Source organism: Epargyreus clarus, unplaced genomic scaffold (assembly GCF_041222505.1).
Source record: "Epargyreus clarus isolate Ecla_fem2 unplaced genomic scaffold, WU_Ecla_fem_2.2 ptg000026l, whole genome shotgun sequence".
NCBI classification, from domain to species: Eukaryota; Metazoa; Arthropoda; class Insecta; order Lepidoptera; family Hesperiidae; genus Epargyreus; species Epargyreus clarus.
In genome coordinates this window covers 16956375-16982010 of record NW_027332233.1, presented here as the reverse complement: position 1 = coordinate 16982010, position 25636 = coordinate 16956375, and the positions used below count along the sequence as shown (strand labels likewise).

Below are 25636 nucleotides of genomic sequence, written 5' to 3'. Positions count from 1 at the left end.
TCAACAAAAAAAAAAAATTGCATAAGTAGAGCGCTTTATGGTATACTCTTACAATTAAATAATGCATCTGTGACTAACCTCATGTACAACTATGGTTCCATTTGGGGTCAATAACACGTCTATGTGCAGTAAAGGCTAATTAAAACTGCTTGGAATTTCCTACAGTTCATAAAACACCCAAACAATTGAGATCCTCTTTAATGACAAACCCATTACTAACTAAATCAGAACTGACCTCTTTGTCAACTCATTCCCTATTTAAAGCGAATGCCACTGTTTCGTTCGCCAAGCTTTGCTGCGATGAATTTTAAATGTATTTAGTTAGCGACCAAATAGTTCGGGACAGTTAACTAGTTGCCGGACATCTGAATCGCCTTTGACACAATTTCGCTTGCAAATCGCTGTTCGCTGTTTAATGCAATGGGCAAAGGGTTAAATATACTATTGAAGTGACAAATGAGCGCGCTGTTTTGATGGTGAGCTGCCTGTGTTTGTTATAAAGGTGGTAATTTTAGGTACGAGTATTTTGGTTCCACTCCTGAGGTCACACGGTCAATTTTCGTCTCATAAAGATAACTGCGTTAAGAACTGTGGTACTCTGGTTTGAAGGGCTAAGGCTCATCTTAGGCCTCAGAGGCAGAATGCATCTTTGGATTATGTCAAGCACAGTGCATGATTGTTTCCGATTTTTATAATATTAGAAAATAAAAATAATCTAAAAAGTTTGGAAAATCCAAAAGTGCACGACTCATAATGCTCATTTAATTATGAAATATAAAAAAAAAACTTAAGTCGTTCAAAATTAATTGCCGAAAAAACCGCTGTAGTAGGAAGAAGGTACTGCACAAGCGCCCCTGGTGGAATAAATGTACATAATATCTATAGATATAAAGTCTTGTAGTTTTCGTTTTTTATTAATTGCAATTAAACGACACTGAATTAATTAATCATTCGCATTCAGTGACCTACAATCGTCGATTAGAATTTTTTTTTATAAAATTTAACTCAAATGATGGATTTTTTCACAAGTTACAGTGTTTTCAGGTTTCACACATGACGGACAGGAAAATTTTTTGACCTATTTTGGTGTTTTTTTCCAATTCTATTGCAGTAAATCAATTTTTAAAAAGTATGGAATTAATCTCCATTAAATTATCTCGACAATAGTATACAAAATATCTTGATTCCGTGAACAATCAAGGCTATAATAATAAAAATAGCCGCCAAAATGAAGCGAAAAAAATTTTTCGATCGTAAAGCTTCGCATCATGAGTCGTGCAATATAGAAAATAGAAATATAATAAAAACTGTCTGTCACCGTGTTGTAGTCCTTGTCCAGTTGGTATGCGTCTTTGTTTACAATTAATTTACATTCCGAAGCCTAGAGTATCGTCTCTAACCTTCGTGGAAAGTTTTCGTACCTTATAAAGTGTTCAATAATACACTGCTCAATTAAAACGGAGATCCACGGCGTAACATGTCCTCTAAACCACGAAGAGCCATGACTGACTGACTTTATTATGCTCATTATTATTTCAACAGGAGCAACATAATTACAGCATCAATAAACAATCTGTCAGTTAGACTCTGATTTACTCTGACCTACACGTCCCTTCGAACTCTGAGCTACGGGAGGTCAACTAAAATGGTCCTAGTTATATTAAAACCATTTTCACACGGTCCGTGTACCGTAGAGGGTAGTTCGTAAACGAGGGTATAGTTATACTGGTCTATGTATATTCCGGTTTTCAGTGGTAGCTTTGTGCGAGTACTTCTAATTATCTCTCTCCGGGATATTCCGGCAACATACGAATGTCACCCAAAACATCTGATTCAAAATAAGGTAGACATTGTGATTATGTCAGATATTTTCCTTTAGCAGTAACGTTCTAATAGTATTTTGTTTTTGCGAATTTCATGTCTATTATGTTCTTTGATGTTAATCGTATTAGGAACTACGATAGGCAAATATCCCGAGGAAACCAATGCACCTGAGAGTTTTCCATTATGTTCTCAAAGGATTATGAAGTCGGGCTAACCTCAAAGCTACTACAGTAGACTAAAAACTTGTATATCCTGAAAGGAAATCCGTATCCAGCTGTGGGTTTTTAGGGACAACGGTGTAATAAAATTGGCGAAGTGGTACAACCATATGATTAAAATTGGATGTGTGGATTAATTTCGATTCGATTTAATGTGCCAACTATAACCGGATAGGTAACAAATTATCACTATTACAGTCTTAATACGTCAACTAACGCCTATATAAATAGCGACATCATATGTATTATAATATTCAAGATATACAGTAGAGATTACAAGAGATACATATCGCACAAGTCTAACGTAAACAATATGCACCGCGCATAACCGGTATGCACCCTCTTATGCATATGCTATGTTCACTCGTTTATATTATTGTCTTCGTACAGTCTTTAAAACTATCAAAAACATGAAACTTTAGTTTGATGTAAGATGAAAGTTACAAGTTTCGTAACGACATAACAGCTAATAATGTGTTGATGTTCACCTTTATTTGTATCGATTACACTGATTCGATCTTGCTAGTATTCTAGAGTTCTAGACTTCAATTCTAGCTTCAGTTTCTAGCTTCAATTCGTTTATCAATGATTTTGAAGGATGTGGTACGGGAGATATACTTTTCAAAGGCGTTCCAGCTTAGTCTTCAGAGGTAGCAGCGTATCTGTGGCCGCTCTCAGGTAGAAAACTTATCCAATCTGGGGTGGATTTCAGATCTCCATGGGCATCAGTAGCTAACCATCATGTGGACTGCATGCTCGTCTGCTTCTCCTATATTATAAAGAATCTTATCGCTTACCTCACAACTCTACGACAAGGTATTTCTACGCAAGGGTGGTAGGAGGGAGGGTGCAATTAACTTTGGTTCTAGGTAAAACAGATGTCCTAGACTCGGGTAATACTATGTTCCTGTTAATTAACGCTTGCAAGACTTTTGGTGTAAGTTAAATTTATTTTCGTTTTCGCAAATGGAATTCGAAGCGATATATGAATGTAGTTTCTGAACATAGTGTAAGCATTGAAGTGACAAACTAATTTATTTCTACGCTCCGCTTTCTACACTCACAGCTCCACTTAAACTTCCCTGTGTCGTAGATGCTATGGACAAACACAGAGACAAATACACAAACAGCCAGACCCAGAAACAGACACCTAAATTCATCATTTAGATATCTGCCTGTCCGGGAAACGAACCCGGGACCCTCTGCGCGTCAGTCATCTAATTTATTTGTATTGTGATAGTGTTTAATTATTCATAAATATTTGAAAACTTAATTATTTAAAAACTTTAAATATTTTTGCATAATCTGTACATTTTTTATAAGAAGTTTGTACTGGTACGTACAGGATGCGTGCTAAAACTGAAGTCTAAGTTGGAATGCCTCGTATAACAAGTGAACATTAAATATTTGTTACCACACTAACCCGATATTATGAATTTTGACCTTTACATTCCGTGGTTCCTGTTAAATTTCTCTATCATTCGTCTCATCGACATATTATTACTTGTTTTGACTCTTCTATTGTGGTTGAAATAAGTATTTTTAAGATAAAATTAATTGTTATTAATCACTACAATTCAATGCAAATGATAAATCGTAAATATCTTCTGAATCATTTCTATTCCTTCTCATTCTCACACACGTCTCATTAGACTATCTCTCGCACATTTCCTACACACACACACACACACACACACACATACACATACTCATACATAAGCTAAATGACGTACATTGTAAGCGAACATCAGTAAATTATCGTAGCGAATGCAATTATCTATCTCATTACACCCGCGCTGTAACGCGGAGTGGGACTGCATTTGAAAGCAATAACCCTAAGAACCGGAGCCCCGGTTTAATTTAGATTGTTGACAGTCGCTGCGGCGGCACGGGCAAATAGTTTGAGCACACATTAGAGCAAGTTTCATTGGAATGCCTTAACGTAAAAGTGATAATGAAAACGCTAGTAGCGTATGGTAATTGGAATAGAATGGAGTCGAATCTTGTAAAAATCATTCAATCGTTTGTGCTGTGAAATGTCGTCAAGTGGAGGTCGTAGAACCCTTTGTGGTTCGACTCCGATGGTACCACCGCCGCAACTATTTCTGCCAAATAACAGTAGTGTTAAGCGCTTTCAAGGGAGACACACTCATCCGAAGAGTTTCTTACTTAGTCATCAGGGGCCAGGCTATCTTAGGAATTTAATATTATCTAAGGTGGAATGGTTAAGTTTGTTTCAAAGCAGAAAGTAACAGAGCTGAATACTGCCGTTATGAGGCGAAACGGTGTAGCGGTGGTGCCTTCGGAGCCGAACCACAAAGGGTTCTACCATCATCAACAGATTACAGATGTCCATGGGTTGCAATGACCATTTAATATCAGGTGCATGTTCCTTTGCCACTTCTATTACATAAGCGTTCAAAGGAGTTGCGTTCAACCGTGCTCGGGTTGCAACGGTCCCCGTAGTAATTAAACTATCGATTGGTTATTAAGGCGATGGAGTGGTGCCTCCCCCGGGAGCTTTTAGCTTTGAAGGGCGTATAACCTTCCCCTTAATACGACGTATATTGCGATATGAGTAATACGTATGAGTACTCTTTTATTGCGGGGTAAAAGAGTTAATATGTTGAAGGAATATTAGACGCGTTTGTTAGGTTGGCAACTAAGTTCCCGCCATCTTTTAAAATTAATTTTAATTCAATAGAGGACGTTTTAATCCTGTGGAATGGTTTATTTATTTAGATAATTTACGTTATTTTGAGATCATTAAAATGTTAATCTTAACAGCGACTGCTTTGCGCGTAAATTTGTTCAAAATTAATAATTTAATTAATTACTGAGTGATTTCTATCAAAAGCGTATTGAAAATAATGTTTAATGCTAGAAAGATGTAATTAACCAGGTTTTATTGTGTTTATTTTAACATTACATTAGTAAATGAGTATGGACTTTATGATTTTCTCCCTATTTTCCTTTCTGTAATAATAAATCAAATCAAATCAATTTTTTTATTCAAAATAGGTTCTTTACAGAGCACTTTTTGAATGTCAACACAACTACCACCACTTCACAAGGTGTTTCGTTATGGAGAAGAAGCGGCTAAAGAAACTCTATACTAATACTAATACGCATATAAATAAAGCCGTAGCAGTTTCGTTAACCGGTTACACAATAACAACACTTTAATGTCGTTCATGAAAAAACTGTCATGCGCCTGAATGTAAGTGGAATGACAGATATACGTTTTTTCAGCTTCAACCGTAGCGCCACGTCTCGGCAGTTTGTTCCAAATGGCGCTTGTACAGTCAGCAACACGGGGTTCACATGACACTGTGTGTTCATAATGTGTGCGCGCGTCCTCCGTTGTCCACCGTACCAGGACCCCAGACATATGAAACCGTATTGTTAACTGGCTCTCTCCGTGACAACACTTGGGACGATAAAATTTTTATGCCGACGCTCCTTTTCTCGAGGACGCGCAATGATATGTCTAATGCTTCGGTTATGAAAGTTTTGTTTGATCTGAAAATGACGACTATTATCATCATGGTCTTTTGTAGTTTTATATAAGTCTTGTGAAGCGAAGCAGTGTTTACGAGTTTTAATAACATTTTTGTGGGGACATATATTTTTCAACTTGCCATGTTTTCATTTATAAGATCAATATTTTACTCATTTCTATTACCTGATATTTTTCGGCATGTGAGAAGCCTATACATACGTAATTACGTACATTTACATATAATAATATATACATAATGTACATTTAAAAGTGGTGGTGGAGCGTGCTCTAGTTTCCTTTGAGCTTTGGAAATTTCGACATTAAAATAATAATAATCCTTCAATGTCTTTGAAATAAGTCTAAGGCATATGACTTATTGGAAAAATAACCTGTAGTTGTAAGAGGCTTTTTTCGCAATAGGAATATTATATTACTCTGAAAATGGCTTGTTCGAAAAATATTAATAGGTTGCTGACTAAGCTTCCAACATTTTTTAAAGTTATTAAAAAAAAAAAAAACTAGTGACTTAATAATGTATTCTCCTTTGCTGTTTCGGTTTAGAAATCTTTATTCTCAAAAGAATTTACATTCACTTATAATGAGAACTTATCTAAACTTAAAATTAAATACAATATTCGGCGTGCGTACAAATAGGTTATCTTAAAATATCTTAAATGTTATATTCACATTACTAAACATTTACAATGTGGGTAGTTTAATAAATGCAAGGTATACGAAGCGCAAGCGACGATAAATTACACGGATGCAGAGTGACTAGAAGCGGCTTGGTACGCAGTAAGTATTTTGGTTTGTAATTAAAGTTTTGTATTTTAAATTTTACTTTACTTTACTGTTTGCAACTTTTTCAAACGCTTAAAATGATTATATAGGAATCACTCTGTTTCAACCATAAGTATAGACAATTCTGTCAGCCATTTAATGGCTGTCATGGTGAACTTACACGGAACAATTCCGACATGCGCAGTTAAGTGGTGCAAAAATACAAAATCAAAGAAAAAGTGCGGAGAAATATAGTTTCATTCGTAAATGATCTAAATACTATTTTTTTTAATATTTTTCAAACACGAAAATTAGATGACTGTGACAATTTCAATTGTCAAAACTGGTTACATTTTCTTGTTAGGAGTGAGTAATGTTTACTTACTTACTAATCTATGGTTTCAACTCAAAAAGTCATATAACTAACTAAATTAACAATGTTAAATTTTAATGATGCAAAAATTATGTAAACTATTTTGCACAAGATAAAAACAATTAAATCAGGGCAAACAAAACTTCCTCTTTCGAATGATTTCAAATATTAGGCCCCAGAAATATTTAAATATTAAAATGGCGGGATAATATATGCAAACTTGATAATTATTAATTATTTACCGTAACTCGTTAAGAGATGGCGTTACTAGTACGTATTATGCATCACACTATCGAAGCTTTTACAAAATCATATAAAAAACCCACATTTAACAACAATTTCAATAACCTTATTTCAAACGTAAACAACATCCAATATTGTTAAAAGAAACTATTTTTTAAGGTCCTAAATCCGCCTTTCTAAAATATATTACAAATTTGTGATACATACTCGTACATATATTAATTATTATCGCAGCCCGGCGATGATGTGGATTTTAGCTGGGTCCAAACTTAATCCGATTATGGACTTGGGAACACTATAATAATACTGAAGCGGCCGTAACTTTCCCGAAATCAATACATGAATTTTCAGAAACTTTGCACGAACGAACGCAACTTCTATGGGCTGTTGATTATTATAGAGGATTCGTGTTATCTATTGATTGGCTGTAATCTTTTCTTTCCGACTGAGGAGGGTAATGTCTGTCGTACGTTTCTATGTATGCATTTCTCATTCCTGGTATACCCTGCAATTCAAACAACTTGACATTTTTTTAAATATGAGGAGTCATCGGATTATATCGGACATAGGCACGTAGGCATATTTAAGTTGTCCCTGTAGTTCCGGGACTAGAATAGGGCTACGGTATCCCCTGCCTGTCGTAAGAGGCGACTAAAAGGGGGCTTCCGGGGTTGCGGGCGGCAAGAGTGGGAGCTCGAACCGTCTAGTATGCTACCCCGTGAAGGACGGCGGTATGTGTGGTCGCATACCGTCGTAATCACCAGATGTTGCGGGAGGAGTGAACGTTCCCCTAGGGCAGAGCCCGATTCGGGCATCGCGCTTGGAGGACTCCGGTTGTGTTCCGTTGGAGATCCCGGAGTTCTCCAACAAGCGCCGAGGACGGCCACCGGGGGGGTTTTAGTGCGGTAAAAATCCCACATAACCCGACGTCGCTCCCACGTCGTCGGGTACCTTTTGAAGGTTTCCCCCTCGAAAAGAAGAAAAAAAAAGGCATATTTAAGTAGTCGGGATTTTTGTTTTGTCTACTTTTTGTCGTGTTGAGTGTAGGTTAATGCAACGTGTGGTATGGAGTGGCTTCAATGTGTATTTCTCCCATGCCTTACCACGTAAACCATATTGAATGTTTTCAAATCGTCCGACAAGCCTCCGACAAAGTCAACGTTTGTTATTGTTAAATAACAACCAAGATCGACGATTTATTCCACTGGCGGATACCCATCCTATCCTCGACTGCATACAATGTTGCTTAACTTGTAATTCAGTAACAATATACACAAGTAGGTTATGCTAATGGTCGTAACTAATGCCCAGGATTATATTACGGTACTTAGCGTTAAATACGTCTTGAATTATATACCTACTATATTTCTACAAGCATTATTACCTAAAAGCTTGTGTTAATGCAGGGATGGCGTGGATATGGTCATTTGTATTTTTATTAACAGGGTGAATTTGTGTACATTAATGTAGTAAACTTATATGTAACTAGCATTTGCCCGCGGTTCCGTCTACGTAGAAGACAATACCTGATACTGTAGTGCAATGGCTCTTAAAATGTTCGTCATAATGTTTTTTTTTTGTCTTGCTGTGGACCAAAATAGACCACTCTGTAGTACGTATAACTAGTTTACTATGACCTAATAATAACTGAATTTTCATTATTTATTGAACACCCATTTTAAATACGTAGGGCGGATTTTTAAGAAGTTGTAACCCATCCAATTGTTGAACTCGCCTAGCCTTGTTTTTATGATACAGATAACCTATGATAATTACCTACAAAGTTCAGTAATAGCAACCTTCAGACAGACACACAAAAAATTCGTACAGATAAAAACTTAATGAGTTTTCGTCTTGACTCTATATACTAATAGAAAAATGCTTTTATTCAGTGCATCTTTCCATAACTTATTACTGGTACCACTAAGTACATTGTTCTCTGCTCGGAAACAGAATTTAAAACGTCTGTAACCATAAAAATAATCAGCTTAAGATCTTAATAGCTCTCAGTGATGCCTTAAGAGCCAAGCTCGAGAGAATTAGTAGAAATTTTCCTGAGAAAACATGAGAGTTTGAAGTGGGTCTTAAGCTGAGATATCGGTTTCTTGGTTAAGTTTGTTTGATAGTTATAGTCCACGTAGAACTGCTAGTCCGCTCTGAATATAGAAATGAATCGCGTCGCCATTGCAAATTGTATGCCTACAACTGCTCGCAACAACTTCGCAGCGGACTAGCTGTTTGGTGAGGACATACCAAGATGCATTTATTTCAAACTAAGTGACAGATATATTTGGCTGTATTTCTTTATTTATTTTGTAGTCTTGGGTTCGATTCCCGATGACATTCTTAATGATGGATTTGGGGGTCTGTTCTTGGATTTTCGAGTATTATTATTATTAGTATTATTTTGTGTACTCATATGTTTATGGTATTCTTAATACATAGATCTAAAGAATTCTGTATTTATTTTTGGGCCACGAAAGACTATAATATATAATCATTATTGTTACGTCGTTATGTGGATCTCAGATGTTTTGGCCTAAAGGGAGTGTTTAAGTTGGGAATGTTTGGTTTAGTTGGTTAGGAGTTCAATTTACGGTCAGTGAATATCTACAATCCATAATTATCGTGCTTGGCTTTGCATGTATTTGACTACCGTAGATGAATAACCTCGCATATGTCATCATCGTTATCCTCAAGTCATCAACCCATTACTGTCACACTGCTGGGCACGGGCCTCCTCTCAAAATGTGAAGATATAGGCCATAATCCACCGCGCAGACCAAGTGCGAATTGGCAGACTACAGATACATTTGAAAACTTTTCCTTTCTTTAACATCTCTAACATTTCTCAGCTATGCTATGTTTCCTCGCGATGTTTTCCTTCGCCTTTTAATCTAGTGATAATTAAGTTCTAATACGCACATAACTTCGAAAAATCAGGCGTGCCTGGGATTCGAACCTCGGACCCCTCGATCAAGATGCCGAGTTTCTTAACCACTAAGCTATCACTAGCTTATATCGCTGATCTGTATCAGTCATAAGTTAATTTAATTTAAATAGGTTTTTTTTCATAACGTTGTGCAGCTTGAATATATCAATAGCGACCGAAACCGAGTGCAAAAGCTAGTAATTTACGTCTAAACGCTTATTCACACGATGTGCCCGTAAATAACCGAAATGAGACCCCGTACGCACGTACACAAGTTTTTGCGCGTTTGTCATTCCCACAGAGTCGTGATATAATGTGATCATATGTAATATCGGCATATATGTATGTGTGTAATTCATGCGCTTCATATCGAGGTACATTACTTTTTCATACGTCGTTTGCATGTGTTAATAAAGCGGATTGATTCATGATTGCAGATTCCAGCAGTAATTTAATTTTTTTATGGAATTGAAATTGCATATGCGTTTACGTTATTGTAAATGATTACGCGGACTTGAGGGCATTAAAGATATTTAAGAAATTCTAAAGAAGATAGTTAAACTCTTTATGGCATGACTTTGGAGACACCATCGTCATTACTATTGCCTAACAGCAGTGTTAAGCGCTGCAGCAGTGTTTTATTAGAGGGGTATTCTAAAAAAGATATTTTTTCGGTGGCGTTTTAGTTTAGTCCTCAGGATAGCAACACTTATTTCGTTGAATTTAGGTAGATGTCTCATTAATATTTTAGGATCTATGTTCCTAAAATATTGATCTTTTGCAATTCTTGTTTTTATTTGTAGAATTTTTCTAGACTATTTTTATAAACATTTGATACAATCATTAATACTGTCATAAAAACTATACAAAATATTGTTTACTATGAATAACATAATGTACATCTTGATACCGGACAAAACCGGAACACGCAACCGGAAACTAGTCTCGAGACCCTCAATTCCGGATAAAAATGGGTCAATTTTAACCGGCAAGGACATGTAGTTTATAAAGAACCTTTTATAATGTCGAGGGGCCCGTTTTCTGAGAGGCAATTTGGGGAATCAATTCATTATATGCGAAACATTCGGTTGGATGCTGTGGATATATTATGCTATAAGTAATGCTATGCTTGGAGTTAGAAATCTTGAATTTTAAGGGTCGTAATAGTTTTGTTAGAAATTAATTATCACTTGCTAAACGGTGAAGGAAAACGTCGTGAAGTTTACCAATAAGCACTTGGCCAGCGCGGTGGACTATACTAGGTGAAATATACATACAGTTACACATACAGTTAGTAATAGGTTATCCGTTTTTCTCTCAAGTCAAAAAATGTGCTGCTTAATTAGGTTACTATGCACCATACAAGTTAGTATGCCTGTATTGATACATTTTTATTATTTTAAACATTAGTTCCTTCTAATTTGAAAAATAAAATGCTGAAATAAAAGTTAATTCCAACATAATTTTCATCATTTAGTAACATTTCCATGATTACCAATATAATTTATAGCGTGTTAGTTTCAATCTGCCTACCTATGTAGTGTTCGTATGTTTCATACACGAATCTATTATTCTTGCAAGGGCAAAGACCCCTTGCAAAGGGTTTGAAGAATGACCTTTTACTTGCTCCATATCGGCCGACTTACATACATATGCCAGAGACGATAAGACTGCAGTTACTCAACAGTTCTAAGATAAAAAGAGATGAGGGTGCGTTTTGGTTTTTCTTTTCTAGAATGTCGTATTCGTGGTTTTGGACTTAAAATATTCAATAGTTACAGAACCTACCTATAAAATTAACTAAGCAGTCACCTGCTATTGAAATTATTATATTTTCAGATTAAGTATTTTAAAAAAAAAAACACCGTGTAAGTTTTTTTTTAAGTTTTAATTCAATTGGCCATGCCTGTGATCATGATAATCTTAAAAAAAGGGTTATTTAACAGACAATGATTGGAGTCACCCTTTAAGAGTTTAACAAATTTTATAGTTCAACATTCCATTCAAATACAATGCAAGGACATACAGATTTAATTATACCAAATAATATTTAAATATGCCACAAATAACATAAAACAATTTAATGCATCCTCTATTTTACTCCAGGTGCAGAATCGAGCATCGGTGCAATCTAGCCGGTTAAAACCCACCCGGTTATAACCCATCCGGTTATAACGCCCGGTTATAACACGCCCGGTTATAACCGGGTATCTGCTTTGTAATATTCGATTTAAATGCATGTCTCCGCACCACCTGTGTGGCCTTACGTGCATCAAGTATAGATTGCTAATAGACACGAAAGAAAAGGAATCTAACACATTCCATTATAAACTAGAATACATTTATAGGTAAATTATTTATTTTTTAACTTTTTCATTATATCCTTATTTTTATCCTGATTTCTGTACTTTTTGACAAAATTCATTTAATTCATCTCTCATCATCATTATATGGAAAGTTGACTTGTAATGAGTTAAATAAAGGGTTTTATATTCATGGTAACAGATAAAATACAGTTTTTATTTGCCTTCTTCACCGGAACCTATCGGATCCGATAATTTTGAATCTCTTTATAAAAATATCAAGTACCTGACAAGAGATAAGTTTTACATAAACAGACATATTCTAATTTGAATCTGTTACCTAAAATTCAGGCTTAAAATTAAATTCAATACACGTGATCACGTGCTAACACGTGCACCTGCATCCGGACCGGTTGTAACCGGATATCCGTTGTAATATTCGATTTAAATGCATGCCCCCACGCCACCTGTGTGGCGCGTGGCACGGAATACGGAAAGTTCAGTTGTCGACCACTGCGCCACTTTCATTAAAACTAGTGCTTTCATATTAAACAAATGCGGCCAGACGTATGAGGGAACTTTCCGAAATAGTTTTCGGAACGTGTTCCAGTGATATCATTAGTTAACACTAGTTGCGATCCGCGGCTTTGCTTGTGACAGATTTAATGCTCGCGTTTCGGTGGGACGATGTGGGTGCCGGTTTACTAATATATATGACGGCCATTATAGTCTTCAGAAATAGCAATGCTTCTATGATTAGCTTCAGATGGCGATATTATGCTCCAGTCTATATTATGGAGTTTGTTAGAGATGTCCATCGACGAAGTGGCAGAGTGGCCTTAGAATACTACCTCTTTTTTACGGAGGGTTCTACTATGTTACAAAAAGACGTTTTTTTTAATTTAAGAAAAAATCTTTATTTATCTACTTAACGATGTTCCTTTCTCAAACTTATGTGCGTATTGGAAATTAATTACCACTTGCTTTAACTTTAAAATAAAACATTTTGACGAAGGTATATTTTAAATATACCTGAGACATCTTTAAAAAAATCTCAAAGTTATTTGAAGTCTACCAATACATACTTGGCAAGCGCGGTGGATTATGGCCTAATGTGAGAGGAGATCCGTGCCCAATGGGACAGTAATGGGTGGATAACATAACTATGTTGGTAAATAAATACAAATTTACCGCCAAAAAAGTTAACTCGCGTCTAAAACCAATAGAAACGCTTCGATTGACATGTTACGTCAAATAATGGCTTCCGCTCCCAACGCACCAAAAGGTCGTAATTGGAAGCCTTCCCAGGGTTTATGGTTTGTCGAATTTGTTTATGAAGTCAGCAAAATTACAATTTTCACGGTACACGGGACAAATCGATCCCGGGAGCCTGACCTTTGTGAGATGTGTCTTGCCTCAGATGTTGTCAAAGAAAGAAACATTGCTTCGAAATAACCGTGAAAAAGTTTGATAGTCCAAGTTGGTCCCGATGGGGAGAATGTGAAAGTGAACAGGCCGGCTGTGTAAAGATTAATTTTAATTTTATAACGTAACTATTTTTACTGTTCTTGAATTGTTATCGTCGTTAATACGATATCGAATTTTTATAATAGTACTTTAAAATAATAACTTACTCATTTGACACTACAGTTCAAACATAGATGAGGTGGGGATGTCAAGTGGGGATGATATCATGGCGGCGCTCGAGTTAACAGAGAGCGGCATTCTGGTCGGAGACTTCTGCAAGAACAGTTTAATAACGGGCATATAGTTATAATACCTCTAATCACTAGTGTGTACTTACTTACGTGGAATTGTAACATCGTTACTCCGTACCGTATATGGACTATATTGATACAAGACTACCTTCAAGAAGACTTTGATCACACACTGTCGTCTTATGTGTTAGAAATCTATTTAACAAATTATTTTATTATAGTATTATTTTAATTAATTATTTTGTGTTATTTACATGTGCTATTTTTTATAATAATAAGTTCTCATTTATATAGTGACTGGCTGATACGATTATATGAGTTAACATAAAAAAAGAATAATAACGCTCTTGACGTTTGAGTCCTATTTTGAGCGGGAGTAATAAAAGTTATAAGTTGGTTAAAAAAACTGTTTATTATTTCAAATCAGAAGTGGGATAATCCTAACAATCACAGTCCAGATAATCAATATTTTTTACGTCTTTTTTTCCGTAATAAATATTTAGTTAAACAAAAGTTCCTTCGCTTTTCCTACTCCAACTGTCATCTGTCATACCTAATCTTTTTTCTTTAGATGCTAAGGTTTTGGCCATTCATGACACATATATTTATGATGTTTGTGTAACAATTACAAAGTATTTTCAGCTTTCCAACTCAATTCTGGCTCTATTTAATCGTTCAGTATAAAACAGCTACTTTCCGTAACTGGAGCTGAACGTTTTCGTTTATAAATATTTAAACGTTATGCCAACTTCGGTAACCTTTCTTGTTGTTATGTTGCCAGTATTTTTGAATACATTACATTACATACATTACATTACATTATTTTTCAAATAGGTAAAAAGGTATCTTAGATGATAAAAGTATTATTAAATACGCAAGATGTAAGTTTTGGACGATTGTGATAATAAGTTAGCTTTATTATGAGTATTTACTTTGTAAAACTTATTTTTGTATAGAAAAAAAACATGACGTTAATTAACACTTCAGTGGGACATTTTAATTCAACCAATATGTAACTGCAACCAAATTGCAACTGTATCACCGTCTATATCGACTCAAAATACTTTTTTTTATAATATAGGAGTTGCATACGAGCATGCAGTCCACCTGATGGTAAGTGGCTACTGCCGCCCATGGACATCTATAAACAACCCCAGATAGGATTAGATATTCCTACCTGAGGTCAGCCACAGATGCGTCGCTACCCCTGAGGACTAAGCTGGAACGCTTCGGAAAAGTATGTCTACCTTACCACACCCTTCAAAACGGAACACAGCAGCGCCTAACACTGCTGTTATTAGGTAGAAATAGGTGCGGCGGTGGTGCCGCTGGAGTCGAACCACAAAGGGTTCTACCACCTTGTATTTATAGTTTGATAGGGCCACATTGTATCGTTTGGCCCTAAGGCTGAGATACATGCATACAATCATACATATGCTCGAAAAAATATCACCCTCTGCTATTGGGTAATCATACGCATATATTCACTTAGCGTTACTGTATTTCCTCAATTTATTCGACTCATTTCCAAAACATGTGTACCGTTGTTAGTGTTAAATTTCCCATGAATCAATGGCGGCTAACGACCACCCCCGGGACAGGTGCACGCTATCACATACACATTACCTGACGAGCAAGTCACTGCCATAACTAGATCCCATGGGATCGAAGGAACCACTTTAAAGTAACCCAAATAAATCTATTTATAACCGCTTCTAATTATAATCTTCGTAGACAGTTTTTGATTTATATTCGTAGGGTATATTCTATTTTTAATTGTTTTTTTAAGAGTAAAGACAATAATTTTTATACAAAGCATCAGTGTCATTTGGTATGTTTATATCAATTAGCGATACTTAAGAAATATTAAGTTTCAGATTTAACGACTATCGATTAAGATTACGATTAATTGACAAAGATTTATCGTAATTATATATTTAATTTTGAGATCAATATACACTTAATTTTTTTATGAAATCTCTTTTATTAGCCCTAAAGGATTTGGTTATATTAATAGACCCTTTCTAAAAACCATTTTATATTTTTCACAATTATACACCTCCCATTTACAAATTTGCAATACAGGTGTGATGTTAATATCAATTAAAAGTTAGACATTTTTTTCCAAAAACATTTTCAAAGTAAAGACAGAGTACAGCGACCTCAGCTTCAATTCACTTATACGTATATACAATCCCCAATTCCTGAAAAGAAATTGGTGGCGATAGAACTCGATGGGGTGCCAAGAGTATGGAATAATATATGAATTTCAGATCAGCTCGAAAACCGCTGTGTCGACTGTGAGGTAGCGATTTGCAAATAAAAGCTGTTTTATCACCCTCCCCTCCTCCTTCCCGTATTTGTTTGTGAATCCTATGTATATTATCCTCTGGATATCTTTATATTGATATATTATGATATTTGGAAGAGATCTAAAGGTGGTAGAACCCCAGATTTGAATCCGCACCACCACCACAACCTATTTCTGCCTAATAATAACAGTGTTAAGCACTGCTGTGTTCTGATTTAAAGGACAGCTCATAAGAGGCATTCCAACGTCTTTCGAGGTAGCACCGCATCTGTGGTCAACTTCAGTTAAGACTTTAAGCATATCTTGGAAGCGGTCACTGCCGCCCTTGGACATCTGCAATCAGTCCAAGGGTGACAATGACTGCTTACCGTCAGGCGAAGTGTAAGATCAGTTGCTATTTTGAACCTACCTTTCCGTTTTAACTATGCTTTTAACGATACCACATTTAAAAAGTAATTCATTCACAATAGTTCCTAAATTTCAAACGTAGTTACCGCTAAGCAAATATAGCTACATTTTATTCCTTGCCTTACCATTCGCATCCGACAAAGGAAAGAGACATCAACAGATGATGAAGATGAAAGTAAAGGCATTTAATATGTCCTTTGAAGGCAGCCAGGGCTCGCCCGGGCGGAAAATTAAAAAGGAGTCACTTTGAACCATTGGGAACCTCATCCTCCCGGCCAATAACGTAATAATGAACATGACAGCATAAATGTCGCATTTGTCAAATATTTGATACATGGTTTGGGGCGCAATCTTGCAAGGGGTGCGTCGGAGTGCTTGGAAGATTCGCGGGCATATAGTAATTATCGACTTGAGTTATGTTTATTTACTTCTTAATAAGAATGGTTGCATTTTTTATAAATAGACGATTGCATGTTTATACATGTTGTTAGGGTTTGAGTAGGTTTGGGTTCGCTACCCGGTCAAGCAGACATTTTTTAATGGCGAATTTAGATGTACACCTACTGTGTGTATCTGTTGGGTCACCTATGACCTCTAGAATCTTAACAAATCAGAGAGGTTAAAGTAAGAAATCGGAGTGTGTAAAAGAAAAAAAGTATTATTTTTATTTTAAGTAATATCTTTAATTTATAACTACAAAATGTAGACAGATTATAAAATAAACATAAGTAGATTCAAATTTGCATGTAGTCAAATTAAGCGCCGCTGTTTTCATTTTTCCTCCTCCGTGTCATGCAACTTTCCACATCCTGTCCCAGATGGCAATAACAACAATTTTTATGGCCCTAACAAGTTTCTTTTAGCATTTGAAATTCGCGTTTTGGTTTTTTGCTACATCACATTTTGGCGACTTGCTGCGTTCGATTTAGATGTTGAAACCGCGCGTTTTTTTGACTGCATACATGTTATTGAGTTGGCCTAGAGTAGCTGCGACCAGCGCTAAAATGTGTGCGGGGTGTAGCGTTTGATCGCTGCATCTAGCGTAAGTCCAATCCGGTAGTAGTAAATATATTTAAAAAACATTGTAACTAATTTAACATACAAAATTGTAAGTTATATATTTAATAAGTAATAAATTATTTATTTAATTTTATTGAGCGAAAAGAAACTAAATCTTTAATCGCTGATGTTAAAACTACTGTATTTGCTGGGGCCCTTATAGACGTAAATTCAAGGACAGCTTTATGTCCAACAGTGGACAGCTTCAAGCCATTGCTTGTATAGTAAATCAGGTATTCAGGGTATTTCCTATTACGGTCAATTTAATGAGCTGTGAAAAAGTAAACCGCGGTAGTATTGAAAAGTTCCCAAATCACGGGCGCGCATTATTAAGCCGCACCCAACTGCCACATTCGATAATCTGCAAGTTTTTCCCTGCCTCCGTATATGGGTCAAGTGAATGGCGCGGCGCGGTAAGGCTACGTTCATACAAAAGCGGGTTCTGATGCTACTTTTGAATTCCACGGAAATAATATTTGCACCTAAAATCTACATTTTAAATTTAAATATGACGTTCCGTTGTCGCTTTTACGCTTAAAAACGTAAAATGGAAATGTCTCTTTCTAAACCCATACAAACTAATTTCAGACCATACAAAGGTGGAAGTTTTTAATTTAAATACATTTTTCAAAATTGAAGTCGATACCCATTCAAAATCATAAAGTTATGTCTTTGTTAGTTCGTAGGAATGTACAAAGGTCGCATATTGCAACTGAATTAAATCTTTTGTTTAAAATTAATTTTGGATGAAGATACATAATAAAACTAGCGACGTCTTTCTTAATCAAATATGGCGGACAAAATGAAAGGTTTTTTTTTGAGAAGAATACGTATAATCACGATATAAAAGATTTTTTTAGCATTCTCAAATAAATTTGCTATGGCTTGCGAGTATTATTTTTAAGCCTTTCAATTCTACTAGCAAACAACTTACTTTGTAAACTAACTAACTACGAGTACGTTACACTACAAGTATAATTGAAATAAACTTAAAATTAATATTGAAAGTTTTTTTTTTAAATTAATAAACCAGTCGAGTATTTCTTACACTTTAAGCCATCACTGTAAAAGCACCTTTAGAATACACACGACTACTCAAAGTGTGTTTTGTTCCGCAGTGCTTCACGCTTCAGAATTTTGTGTATGTACGAGTATGTACGCGTATGTATGTGTGTGTCTAGGTTACATTTTAAGTAATTGTCTGTTATATGCAATTGTATTTAATGAAGGTGGATTGAAGCTGGTAGTACCCTTTGTGGCCCAACTCCGGATGCACCACGTCCACACATTTTTGTAACTAATAACAGTGTTCAGCGTTTCTGTGGTCGGGTTTGAAGGGTGCGATAAGGCAGGCATACTTATCCGAGGCGTTTCAAGTCAGTCACCAGGGGTGGCATTACATCTGTGGCCGACCTCGAGTAGGACTCTCAATTTATCTAGGATAGATGACAGATGTCCATGGGAAGCTTCACTAAGGCCACCATGTCGGTCCTCAGGATTGGTAACGTATTGTATTGTATACGTGATTGGCTTCAGACAAAACCCTTCTCCTACATGAAGTTGGTTGGAAATACCATAAGTTGGTTATATGCACGTTGCTACTTATATTTTACATTATAAAAATTTGTAAAATAGTAGATCACGAATATATGTGTCTGTTTTTAAGACACAGAAATAGGTATGCTTCAGTTCGCTAGAGTTTTATTGCAACAAGATATCTCAAGTTCATGTTAAGTACTGCCAAAGTAAGTTTGTTAGTATCGAAAATAAAAAGGAATTCCCTGTAATTGAAACACCGGTTCGCACAACTCCGTTTTCAACTTTAATTAACGGTTCCAGGTAACTTAAGTTGTTCTATTTTAATCGGCTGATTTCTTAGAATGGTTCTGACGATTTGGATGACATTTTGTATCTAGAAAATTAATTTGTGTTTTAAGTTTCTAAAGACATAAGAGGTTTAAGATGAATTTTATTTACGCTGGATGACATAGATATAATTAAAGTTAGTTTAATTTGTTAAAAACATTTAAATTTTGTTTTTTCTTTTCTTGATGGTGGTAGAACCCTTTGTGGTTCGAATCCAGCGGGACCACCGCCATAACTATTTCTGCCTAATAGCAGCAACTGGTAAGGGAGACAGACTTTTACGAGGCTTTCCAGCTTAGTCTTCAGAGGAAGCGGCTTATCTGTGGTCGATCTCTGGTAGGAATATCTAATCCTATCTGGAGTTGATAACAGATGTCCATGGGCAGCAGTAGCATTTATCATCAGGGAGACTGCATGCTAGTCTGCTACTCCTTAATTATAAAAAAATCATCTAACCAACAATCAGTAGGTTCATAAAAAAGTAAAATGCATTATACGAGTAGATAAAGTAATTGCACTGTTAGCATTTTTGTACTCGTAATAGTTGTAAACGTAAGTGATGCTTAAAAGTTATCGCTGATGACGACTGTTTCTGTCTAAATCCCATAATTATTTTTGAAATAGTTATTTGCTGGATGCTAAATAATACATGACAATTCAGAACTACCGAATTAGTATACAACAATAAACCAGCTGCTTAAAATAAAGCCTATGTCAGTCACAATTTAGAGGAATGGACCATTGACATTGACCATAGACTAATATGGTAAAGCCGTCAGTCAGGTCTATGGAGCCTCATATGGGCTGTGTGGTGTACCAAAAATGACACATATGTAATATGCTTGAAAAACAGCAGTCGGGTACAAGATTTTATCTCTTCTAATTACATTCAAAATGAGTCCGTAACAATATTAAATTTAATGGAGTCCAGGTATAATTATAATACATATTAATATCACATCGTTATTATAAACTCCAATATTATACTGTGATGAATTGTTTCGATTCTATTGTAGTAGTGCTATCAATAATCTATTGTTGAAACTCGGTGAACATTGGAAGTTGTTGTATAGCGAGCGAGCGGCGATCTCTATAGCTTACGAGTATTCTCTTTTATAATAAATGTGTGTTCCTTCGGTGTATATTGATAAAGATGCGGCTGACAACTTTGTAGCCCCACACTAGGATTCCCTGTATCGTGGGTGCTATGGAAAATTGGACACACACAGAGACAGATACACAAACTCTGAAACAGAAATATAATTCATCACTAGCTTTTGCACGCGGCTTCGCCCACGTTTAAAAGAAAATAATGTGACATACCAACATACATAAAACTGAAAATTCATACCTTCATTGGAACCACAGTTAGGCCATCTGGCTAAAATTTGTCGTACCAACTCTGAAACCTTCGTGGGCTCATTGACAACAATTTTGCTATAGATCATCACTTGATCAAATGCATAGTTTACGATTCAATCCGTAATAATATCGATTAAAATAATCGACTTTTTGGTCCAAAAGATCGATTCTCCGATTAATCGATCTTAGATCGCCATTCCTAGTTCCCGTGGGATATCCGGGATAAAAACTATCCTATGTCCTTTCTCGGGTTTTAGACTATCTTTGTACAAAATTTCATTAAAATCGGTTCAATGGTTTAGGCGTGAAGAAGAGACAAACAGACAGACAGACAGAGTTACTTTCGGATTTATAATATTAGTAAGGATTTAGAAATCTGTCTGGCAGGGGATCGAACCCGGGACTGTTTGCGTGTCATACCGGCAGAAACTTCAAAAGGTATCCGATGCCGTGGGAGCGACACAGGGTTATGTGCGACAGAGGTATGCGTCAACCTACACCTAGCCTTCAGAGTATTGCCACGATTTGATCGCATATCGTTCATCGCTGGTGGCGATCAGACAGTTCGGTTGCAATACACGGAATATTCAAATTAGTTATATTATGGCCAGTGAAATGTTAATTTCATTGGAGAGGTTATTTCGTACATTGCAGCAATATGTGTAACACGCTCTTACATTGCCAACTAAGTACCTGTTAGTTAGTATTTGCTTTGACACTCGTTTGTACATTATTATAGAATTATTTAATGCAAGTTGTATATTATATTAAGCCAGTAATCATTATCATCATCATCAACCCATTATTGTTTCAAGCTGGGCACGGGTCTCAAAATGAGAAGAATGAGGCCGTAGTCCACCGCGCTGGCCAAGTGCGAATTAGTAGACTTCATATACATATTTTTTCAAGATATCTCAGTTATGCAGGTTTCCTTACGATCTTGTCATTCACAGTTTAAGCAAGTGATATGCATATAACTTCGAATATGCACGTAACTTCGAAAAATCAGGGGTGCGTGCCTGGAATTTGAACCTCGGACCTTTCGATTAAGTAACCGAGTTTCTTAACCACTAGGCTATCAATGCTGTTAAATCTGGAAGCCAGTGAAATGTGTACATATGTTTTCGACTCTCGGAAACATACCACTGGATTAAAGTTATGTATGTTATTTCTTATTCAAAAAGTGCTCTGTGACGAACCTATTTTGAATAAAAAAAATTGATTTGATTTAGTAAATGAACTAGAATATTATGTTTTGGATTCTCAGAAATTTATATTACGGAGTAAATATTTTGTTCATATGAATACGATAATAATTATTAATGGATTATTCCGAATATCTCTGACCTGGCTTGATTATGAAGGGAAGATAATCATTGATAGATAGATTATTTATTACAAGAACTTAAGCAAAACAACAAATTATAACACATAATAAACAATGAAATCTAAAAATACACGTATGGAAACACTGAATATGGTATGGTATGGTATGAAAACTTAATTATGAACTTATTGACAAAATTTTCTTAAGAAATAAAATTATACAATATATATATATATATATATATATATATATATATATATATATATAATATAATAATATTATAATTAAAAAAAAAATCATTGCCTGTCGTTTTTCACTATTGAACTTATAACTCGGTCTTACCAACTTACCAATGTAATTGATCTCAAGACTCCTAATTAGGTTTACTTAGAGTCAAATGAAGAAAGTTGTGAATTACTCGCCCGTTTGTTACGTATTGAAGGGCCTTTATCCTGTCACGTGGTTCTTGGTCCGCACTCCGATATTAATCCGCTGCAGTACTTTTGCGACCCATGACACGAAGAGTATTTAACAATAGGACGCATGTAGTATGTATGCGGACCAGATCCGCACGGCCGCAGGCATGGACCTATTTGATAGGCAAAGGTCCTAATATTTCACTTACCAATACTCAAGAAACCTTAGACGTTCCAATTTAGTTCTGAATGAAAACAAGGTTGTGGTTGTCTTAACTATAAGGAACCAATCCTAATGAGGGTTTATTTTCGATGGTTTTAGGATAACAGGGACAACTTAATTGGTCTGTATGCCTATTTGTCCCGTAATATCTGACTTATCGGCACTCTGAATGAAAATATAGCTTACAATGCTACGCCATGCGACAGGGGCGAGGTGTAAACAAGATTCTGTAGCGAATACTTGCATTCCGCGGACGTTCGGTCGCTATGCAGGAATTTTACAGGCGCTGGAAGCATTCTGGACATTCATTCCTTTAAGACGAGATAATGTTAGTATGACCTAGTTGTAGAGCTCGAGATCATTATTGTTAGCCAAATGACCCACAGCTAAGCATTGGTCTCCTATCTCACTATTATCTACTAATGTATATAAGAGATTAATGATCGTATACTTTAACAATGAAAGGAAACATCATAAAGAAACTTTGAAGGTGGTAGAACCCTTTGTGGCGCGACTCCGGCGGTACCACCGCCACACCTATTTCTGCCTAATAACAGCAGTGTTAGGCGCTGCTGTGTTCCGGTTTGAAGGGTGTGGTAAGGGAGACAGACTTTTCCGAGGCGTTCCAGCTTAGTCCTCAGGGGTAGTGCCGCATCTGTGGCCGACCTCAGGTAGGAATATCTAATCCTATCTGGGGTTGATTATAGATGTCCATGGGCGGCAGTAGCCACTTATCATTAGGTGGACTGTATGCTCGTCTGCTACTCCTATATTATTAAAAAAAAACTTACGGTCATGAGAGTTCAATTAAAAAGATCTGAAAGTTGTGTGGCCAGTATACTGGCCAGCATGACGGAGTTCCGGTCTAGCCTGTCGCGGATGTAGGGAGGAATTCATATTCGGCAAGGGGGCATAAAAGAGCTGCAGACGAGTATCAATTACACGACGATCTTAGTCTTAGGTTCTGTTCTGGTTTTGTTAATTTACTGTCATTCTGCTGGTCATGGGTCTCCTCTCCAAGTGAGAGAAGCTAAGGCCTCGCGAAGAGAAAAATTGGTAGACTTCACACACCTTTGAGAACTTCTTTTCTTTAAGAACTCTACATGCCTGAGAGTCTCCTCATGATGTTTCCTTCACCGTTTTAGTAAATGACTTTAATTTGTGATTGGCTTAAAACTCTGTAATAATCTGTAATGTAATAAAAATAGCAACTATTCTACTGAGATCCCTTTTAATGAAATGTTTACTTAAAATACTCCTACAAATTTCCGTGACATCTTTATCTATAAACTAAATATTTTATGTCTAGGAAAAGGTGTAAACAACATTCCGTGCCCCCGACATTCCTAGTACGCTCGAACTGTGTAGGAATCTTACGGGCAACAAAGGGCATTCTAGACATTCGTTTTTAGGGTTCGGCAGATATAGGAACCTTATTGCTTACCCCGTTCGTCTTTATGACTTCGGTTTTTTGACTGTTTCAGCCTTAAAGAGTTGTTGGTCAGAAATAATATCTGGTAATTGGTTTATTATGTCGGATACTTTTACAAATAAATACGAGTAAAAGCGAAAAGTGAAACGTGTGGTTTCCATGGAGAAATAATTTTTACAACGGTCCTAAAATATAAAATTAGTATTAAAAAAAGTTTTTAACGGAAAGCTTTTGCACTTAAATGAAAAGAATAATTTACAAAGAACAATTTATATTAAACAAATATTTATAATTATAATAATCTGTTTTAAGAAATTAAGTGCCTCCCTCCACCCATCCCTCGTCGCCCTGTTTAATCTTCCTCTGACGTTAAATATTAACTGATGGACGGCTGTATCTATATGAATTAAACCCCTCTCTTCACCTCTTAAGTGCCACATGTCATACGAAGATCGGCGCATACACTTGAGTGGGCGATGTCCAGGTTAGAAGATCCTGGACATTAGGTAGAGTCATTTAATTACAGAGTTCCTATGACTACTTCAATCATAGATATCGACCCTAGATATCGTCTAGGAACAGAGTCTTTGTCAATGCGAATCGAACGAGTCTAAATTAATAAACAGAATAAATTAAGGTTTCAGACTGTAATAAATTTAATGAAGAAAGCATTTTATATAAATTACTTATACTGTGTTACGGACCCATCCGTGCGCGGCCACGAGTCGCGCTTACCCAGTTATTTTAGTTAAGACCTTACCCTTGAACGCTAAATAAATTCTTTTAACTCAAAAGGATGTACCGTAGGTAACAGTAACGGCTTAGTCTTTAAGGTGAATTTCTAAGACATTTAGAGTATTATTTTTTTGTTAACACACATATACGCTAATCTTTATTTGTTAGTGTACATACATTAGTGAAAACATACTAATAAACTTATTACATGTATAATATGAACATAACATTACATATTTATTAAAGATTCTTTTTTTATAATATAGGATTAGCAGACGGGTATGCAAATGGCTATTGCCGCCCATGGACATCTGTAATCAACCACAGATGCGGCGCTACCCTGAGGACAAAGCTGGAAAGCCTCGGAAGCACTATGTCTCCTTTATTACAACCTTCAAACCAGAACACAACAGCGTTTAACACTACTTTTAATAGACAGAAATAGGGCTGGCGGTGGTGGTGCCGAAGTCGAGACACCAAGAGCTCGAAACTCTAAACTTATTATTTTCTTTGACAAATCCATACTTACCCTAATATCTTGTTTCAGATTCATGTCTTGCGCTCCATCCACACGCAATGCTATCCGAAACACGTGAGTACTTGA

At 36.1% G+C, this 25636-nt stretch overlaps 1 protein-coding gene across 1 annotated transcript in view; it reads left to right on the top strand.

Moving 5' to 3' along the window:
- mmd (disintegrin and metalloproteinase domain-containing protein mind-meld) overlaps positions 1-25636 on the top strand; it is a 544021-nt gene that overhangs the window by 49636 nt on the left and 468749 nt on the right. Inside the window, exon 2 of the mRNA XM_073088069.1 lies at positions 25580-25624. Coding sequence (XP_072944170.1) covers positions 25580-25624 — 45 coding nt within the window. The remainder of the gene's footprint in view (positions 1-25579; positions 25625-25636) is intronic.